An 8242-nucleotide genomic window follows, 5' to 3' on the forward strand; every position below is an offset into this window, starting at 1 on the left:
GTATATTCAGATTTAGTTTGTATAGAAATCGCTCTTTTTAAATTATTGCTGATATTTTACAGTCTCCATTAATGACCACATGGATGATTTGTCACATCTACCAGTACTATTATTTACTTAACATTTTTTCTTTAACTCATTTCTTAATGCTTAAATACCTACTTTAACCCTATTTCAAGCAATAATTAATGGCTATGAAATCTTATATGTGTGATATGTGCTAAATATACATGAAATATAACGTATAACTATTAAAAGTAAAAATGGAGGGACGGAATATATAGATTAAAACAGATTTGAGAGATGTAACAACATGTCGCAGTGGATGGACCTTATTTGGATCCTGATTTGACAAAGTAGTGAAAAAGAACATTTGTGAGACAATTGGGATTATATGAACATTCACTGGATATTTGGTGATATTAAATTATTGTAGGGACTGGGGGAGGGTGAAATGGCTAAAAGGGGTCAAATATATGGTAACAGATAGAAATCAGACTTTTGGTGGTAAGCAAGCAATAGAGTATACAGGTACTGAATTATAACGTTGTATACCTGAAAATTATATAATGTTATTAACTGATGTTACCTCAATAAAAACATAAACTTTTTGAAAAAAGAAATTATTGTAAATATTTTAGGTTTGATTATGGTAGTGTGGTTATGTTTTAAAAAAGAGTTCTTACCTTTTAGAGGTCATATTCAAATAATTTATGAATAAAATTGTATCTGGGGTTTGATTCAGAAATAATGGACGGTAGGGATGCTTGCCAGGTATTATGTGATGGACATAATGGCTTTTCATAATGCTGTTCTTTCTACTTTTATACATGTTTGAAATTTTCAGTATTAAAAATTTTTTTTAAGAGAGAAATGAAAATGTTTGTTTATATTACAACTTGAAAGTAATTTCTCATATCACCAATTAATGCATACCATACTTTGGAAAACCCAATCCATGGAATAAAGGATTGAAATGATTTTGTCAAATCATTGGATTTATGGACCTTAGACTTTTGAGCATTTGATGAAACTATGGTTTTTCTCTCTAGAAAAAGGTACATATACACAAACTTCGGGGTAAGTTTCATTGCTATGAAAACCTGCAGGTCATTCATAATTCAGTGAGGCCCCCGATCTGCAGCATCAGCATTACTTGAAACTGTTAGAAACAAAAAATTTTGGTCTGTACCCCAAACCTACTGAATCAAATTCTCAGGAGGTGGTACCCACAATCTGTGTTGTAACAATCCCTCCATGTGATTCGGATGTACACTTAAATTTGAGAATCACTGCTGTGTATACCAGTCACTTGGGGATCTTGTTAAAATGCATATTTTGATACAGTGGGTCTGGTGTGGGCCTGAGTTTCTCATTTCTGGCAGACACCCAAGTGGTGATGATGTTGGTCCTCAGACCATACTTGAGGACCAAGGTTTTAGGTCATTTGCTTATAAATGTTATAAATTTCATGTCTTTAATAAAAAAAAAATTTTTAGTATTCCCCATATATTTATTTAAAAATAGAGAACATACACAAGTACTAATATGTTTTGTACATTATAAAAATATACATAAAAAATAGAAATTTTTAAAGGTTGAGGGAATTTAAGTAGAAGTTAGAATTTATAATGTTTTCTAATTTCATCTCAGTGGATTGTCCCACACCTCACTTTGGAAACCTGAGCATTCCAAACTGCTCAGGTTTCCAAACTGAGGTGTGTGGGACAAACATTGTTCAAGAGCATTCTCTGGACCCAAGTTTAAGAACCATCATTCTGTTTCAAGGACTCCCTCTTTTCTTTCCTCATCTTTTCAGATACATATTTTGCAAATATTTACTCCTAGTCCGTGTCTTACATTTTCATTTTTCTTAACTGTGTCAAAGAGCAGAAGTTCTAAATTTTAATGAGGTCCGATTTAATCAGTTTTTCTGTATGATACATGGGTTTTGTGTCTTATATGAGAAATCTTTGCCTAACTCAAAGTCACAAAGATTTTCTCGTAAAGAATTTCCTTATATGTTTTCTTCTAGAAATGTTGTGTTTTACATTTAGGCCTATCACTCATTTTTTTTGTTAATTTTCACTTATGGTGAGAGGTGTAGATCGAGGTTTGTTTTTCACACGTAAATATCCAGTTCTAGTACTGTTTCTTGAAAAGATTATCCTTTCTTCATTGAATAATCTTGGCACATGTGTCAAAAATCAAGTGACCATATATAAGGGGGTCTATATCTGGACTCTGTGTCATTTATCTCTATTTCTCTTTTCACCAATGTCTGTATTCATTAGAGTAACTTTCTACTATACCTTTAAGTCAGACAGTATGAGTCCTCCAGCTTTATTTTTTCTTATTTTAAACTCTTTTATTCTTTCAAATACACTTTACTAGTTGAAGAATAAATTTTGTACCCTAAATATCACTTGTACTTGGAACAATTTGGACTTCTTTGACATATTTCTAAGTATATTTGGAATATCTTAAGGATAATACTTGTATATAGTCATTTGTGCAAGCAAAACCTTTTTTCCTCTGTTGATGTCACTGTAGCCATTACACATCTGGGCGAATAAATTTTTTTTTTTTTTTTTACAAACTTTTTTTAAACTTGCAGGAAAAACTTTAGTAAGCTGAAAAAATGTTCGTTGTATTTAGTTTCCTTGTTGGTTTAAAGTCAGAAATGGTTATCATGGTGGTATACTGGAATTAAAGAAAGAGAAAACTCAAAAAGAGTGTGTTCCTAAATATTTTCTGCTTTCTCCCTCTCACAGGGATGATAGAAACAGCACAGGTGGACGAGAGGGCAAAAGGCAATGGCTCCAGCCCACCGGGAGCTGCAAGGCGAGGTGTACAGATTATCGATGATGAACCTCAGGTCCAGAGCGGTGGTGGAGGGTGCTGTTCTTCTGGATAACTGTTCACACCTGAGAAACTAAAACAAACTGTGGATCATTGCCCTCAACATGAAGACTGCCATATTCCAAGTCACATTATTTTACCAATGGAATTATAGAATTAACAGTATTTTAAATTACGTTTATAACACTTCAGAGACCTTAAGTGCTAAACTTAGTGGAGTTTGTGACCAGAGAATTGGCATTTTCTACAAATGTTAACAAAGCAATTACCAATGGCCTTTTTACATATTTTTTCTTTAATAAGGAATAATATGCATGTAGAAAAGACCTACTTAAAGGCTTCATTTATATTCTTTTAAATCAAATCTTTATTTAATAACTTATATATGTTGTTGGAATGGTATACATTTTGCAGCCCTTTGTATTTTGTGGTAGTTTGAATTGTATCACTTCTAAACAGCAAACATTTTTTTTTTTTTTAAATTAGCAGATACCTGAAGTACTATTTTTGCAGGGTTTGCACAGGCCCCCTAACTGTCTACTACTTTGATATAATCTATATACATCCTGTATGCTGAGCTGGTAAAATACATTGTAAATTACGTATTAAATATTTTATCTGCTTTTACAAGCGCAAGGTGCAAAAATATATATAATAGTCTCATTGATGACTGTAAAGTGATTAACATTTGGTGATAATGCCTAAGCTTTTTGACTCTGATATAAAGATCATAGCTCCCCTTCACTTTTGTCTTAACTTGAAAGTGGCGTGTTTAAATTTTCACATATACTTTACTTGAATTATTGCTGTTGTCACGTTTTTGGCCTCTGTAAGTTCATCCGATGATTGAACAGCAGCATTTGCCTTTTGGTTTGGGGTTTTTTGTTTTTTGTTTTTTTTAATAAAAGAGATAACTTCAGCCAATTTTGCTTTAGAATGGTTACCTTAGAAGTATTTGAGTGGAGCATGCCGAGTTTCACTTCTGCCACAGCTTTAGTTTTCTTTTAGGCTTTGTTAAGAGTTGGGTTCACTGGTGTGAGAAGAGAGGAAGAAGTCCCAGATAGTAGCCATTCACCAAGAATTATTCATACAGCATGTTAGTGGTAGTTTATGCTCCTGAGGCAGCACTTTTAGATCCTTTGCGAGCAAGTAGAATTTGTTCAGTGCTTGCCAGAAATGAACACAAAGTTTCGTTTCATTTTATAAGAGCTATTCTTCTGAGTTTCTGTGAAGGGAAACATTTCATGCAATGCAGTTATGGCGAACACTGGAAAGATTTATTATAAAATTATATTCTTGTATACTTTGTAAATTAGTCTCTCATTAGGTTTTTTTCTTAAGCATAGAACTGAACTTAAATTTGTTAATTTTAGTAGAATCAGGCACTGCTCACAGAAGGAACACAAATTGTAGAAAGTAACATAAATTGTTCTTGTTCTAATATATATATATTTTTCCATTTCTGTCATGCTTGGAAAACTAGTAAATGTTATGTCTACGATAAAATGGAATGTTTCCTGGATTTACTTCTTACAAGAAGCAGCAGTATGCAATAAAATTGTGAGCATGAGCAATTTAAGAGGACATAAAGAGGTAATAGTTACTAAAGAAGTACTACGTATTTTTAAGTTAATAGCTTAAACTTCCCCAAATGTGTTAAATGTCAAATGAATTGACACCTTGATGTTATGATGTTAGGATTTTAACTTAGTGTTAATTTAAGGGTTCTGTGAGTCCTCATGCTACTTTTTTAGATTACTGTCCTTGTCAAACTCAACATGCTGATCTCTGTTTTGTGTGTTTGGGAAGGGTGGTGGGGGGGAAAATTCAAGGAAATAAGCTAAAATTGTCTTCTTTTATGGGATGACTATACTCTGTGTAGTCTCTTGGTTTCCTGTGAAGTTAGTGTTTTTGCAGGGGCTTGGGGGAGGCAGAGGGAATCATGACTACAGATCCAGGAAAATTGTTTTTGCCCTCCTGGTTCTTTCAGAGGTAGTAAAGGAAGCCTTGCCATTTCTACTGTTGTAGATGGGAAATAAACTCTTTAACTTTGGAGTGAAATATGTTTTTAAAACTAATTAGAGATGAACTTGAGCTTTATTCCAAAAAATAAAGTCATAAAGCCTGATAATTGGAGAGTTGTACTCTCAATTTTTGACCCTATAAAGTCCAGATAGGAACCTCTGCTCTGGAGTTGCCAGGTAGTCATTGGTAGTCATAACCACTCTCCGTATTTTTTCCTTCTACCCTGCTATGGTTTCTGTGTATCTTTGTTAACCTCAAGCTTTTCATTCTTTATAAACCTTTAAGTTAATTGAAGCTAATTCAATGGTAACAATAGATAACGTGGTATATACCTGTCCTTGATCTGAAGCCCAAAAGGTCTTTTGGTAGGAATAGGATGAAAAGGTAATGAAAGAGGACCAGTCACTTGCAGTATGTATACTAAGGAAGGATAAGGATAAACAGATGATAAACCAAGGCTGAGGAAATTTTTCTGATACTTTCTTCACCTCTAATAATATGTTTTGTGTTCCTGTCCTTATAAATGTACTATTAGGAAGAAGACACAAGTTACCATGTTGTGTATTAAAAGTAGTTGGTAGGTAGAATCAATATATTTTTCAGCGAGTAAATGTATATATAATTAAAAATTAGTTTAAGATAGTCATTAAAAATATTTGAATATTATGTTCAAAGTACACAATTGTTTCTGTAATGATGATGGGTATTCTGCTGCTTGTTTGGTGATTATAGAGGAATGTTACTTTTTAAAAATGTATATTGCAACAATTTGGGGGTAAACAGTAATCTGAAGAGAGAAAAGCATCACATTATTGGATGAAATATGACAGTTTGAATTTTTGTTGTTCTAGGGATACCTCCGGCAAATACCCTAGATCTATGAGTGTTACAACTAAATTGTGAAATGTTTTTTATATTAGCCATTTATTATTAGTGATCACTTTTTATTTGCCATTAAAGTAAGAAAGAAGAATGATACTTCATTTTTAGATTTTCAGTAAGAAAAGGCAAACTTTGGGACTAAGGAAGAGAGGGTAGTGAGGAGTGGAATGGAAGTCGGGATGTGAAACTACAACCTGACAGTTTTAAAAATCATTTTGAAAAATATGTTACTTTTGTCACATAGTTCCTAAATTCGACAAGCTATGCATTGTGCCAAATATTTAGAACATTAAAAAAAATGAATTGTTAGGCTATTTATTTCTTTTAATACATAATTTGCAACTTTCTATATTATAAATGCCACCAAGAGTCTAGATCATTGATCTTATATTATTTCCAGATAATATAATTTACCCTTATAATTACCTCTTAATTATCTCTAGAAGTGGTTTGATATGTGCCTTTGACTTCTGAAATTTATCTTTTGACTTCTGTCTGCCATTGTAGGTTTTATAGTGTTCTTTACAGACTCAGTACGACAAAGAGGGAATGCTGGATTTGGGACCATTTGATGTTGAGCTCTAGGAAGAGGTCTAGACAGTAGTGACCAACAGTAGCCTCACATAATGTCTAAAGATGGAGAGACTGAGTAGATCCTTACGTATTCTTCACTAAATTACAAAGTGCATTACCTAGATTTTCATAACTAAAAGCTGGGATTCGTTGAACATGTACATTGACTTGATTTTGTAGTCGGAATTGATCCTAGTTTGTTGCTATTCTATAATTTTTAATCAACTAAAACAGTAATATATTTGGTGTTGTGGGCCAAAATTCATGCTACACATATGTCTGCCTTGGATGGCTTTTGCTTTTCCCTTTTTAAGAAAACAAACTAATTACAATTCTGAGCAAATTTACCTAAATGTAAATATTTTAGCATTAATCATACGTAATGAAAAAAATTTAGACGTACTCTCTTAAGAGTTTCCAATTTCAAACAAAAATGCTTGGCTTCTAAACAAACATCACTTTAATACATATCTTACAGACCTTTAGCACTACTTGGGCTATCTGGAATTTATGTATCATCTCTTTTCTGAGAAGCTGAGGGTGCTTGTGAGTATTAACCTTTCGACTGCAACATTTTCTCTGCAGTAGATACTGGTACATGGCAAGTTAGTGTTACATGGTACACCCAGCCAGAGAGCATCTTGTATTCTTTAGAAGTCTGCACTTATTTCCAAATACATCACATTAAAGGCAAAAGATGGGCCTGCCTGCTTAAATGAACTTTATTTCCACTGTACCAGTTCTTACCTTGATTTTGATACTTCCTGGCAACTGTGTCATCTCTTTATTATCAAATATTCAAGAAAAAGCTAATATGATTTCCTTAAATTTGAACTTGTGTAGAGCAATGAGAGAAAGGTGAGGGATAGCAGGAATAAAGTATAATGTTGAAAAATAGACAAAAGTGGTATTTGCTAAACTATCTTCTTTGGTAACCAGCTATTTTAAGGAAACTATCATATGTAGTATTTCCTAAAAATGTAAAATTTCTTGATTTTGTATTTAAGAATATATTCTAGGAAAAATAAAAAATACAGATATTGTGAAAGTGCCCCTGGAGTATCCGCTCCCAAATGGTAACTATTGCTCTCTAGTATATACTCTTCAATTACCTCTTTACTATGCATTTATATACATATATATTTATACCTGTAGAAAGACATAGTTTTGTGGGTTTTAAATTTTTACATAAATTGTTCTTACTATGCATTTGTTTTGCAACTTGCTTTTCTTTCTCTTACCAACATGTCTAGGAGATCCTAATGTCAGTATAACAGTCTTTCATTTTATTTTCTCCCACAACTCTTTGGATGTGTTTTGCTTTTTTTGAATAACTTCTGACTCTCCATGAAGCCTTCCCAAAAGAAATCTGGTCAATTAGGTAGACTTCATTAGAATCACAAAATTTTAATGCAAGCTGTGTTTACCTTAGAACCAGGGTCTCCTTGAAGTATGTAAATCTGGGAATTAGAAAGGCATCTGCTTACAAATCGTTTACAGCGCATTCCTTTTGGACTATTGGCTGATTAATGTGTAAAATCTGGGAGTTAGCTCTAGCAGATTATTCATAATAGGTTTTTATTTGAGGGAAGAAAGAAAAAGGGGGAAGGGTATAGTTGATAGGGAAAAACTAACTACAGGGTAAAATAAAGCAAGTCTATATACAGCCTCGAGTAGTTATGTAACATAAGACTTCACGCTGCCAAAAATTTAACCTGTTTGATAAATTAAACAGAGAGAGGAAAAAATGAAAGTTTCGTTTCAGATTTTCCTTTCTCCACCATCCCACATACCACTTTAGAGGTAACCATTATTAGCAGTTTGGAGTGTGTCGGTATCTTTGTCATTGAAATGATTTTTACTTATATTTGAACTTTATATGTTTTCAGTTCCCTGAAAC

General features: G+C 33.0%; 1 protein-coding gene across 1 annotated transcript in view; it reads left to right on the forward strand.

Annotated features, from left to right (window-relative positions):
- RAB21 (RAB21, member RAS oncogene family) overlaps positions 1–5553 on the forward strand; it is a 29962-nt gene extending 24409 nt beyond the window's left edge. Inside the window, exon 7 of the mRNA XM_019748964.3 lies at positions 2775–5553. Within this exon, the coding sequence (XP_019604523.1) occupies positions 2775–2917 (143 nt within the window). The 3' untranslated portion in view covers positions 2918–5553. The remainder of the gene's footprint in view (positions 1–2774) is intronic.
- The last annotated feature ends 2689 nt before the right edge of the window (positions 5554–8242 follow it).

The sequence above is a fragment of the Rhinolophus sinicus genome, chromosome 1, assembly GCF_057876585.1.
Source record: "Rhinolophus sinicus isolate RSI-liver-muscle chromosome 1, RSI-T2T, whole genome shotgun sequence".
In the NCBI taxonomy this organism is placed as follows: Eukaryota; Metazoa; Chordata; class Mammalia; order Chiroptera; family Rhinolophidae; genus Rhinolophus; species Rhinolophus sinicus.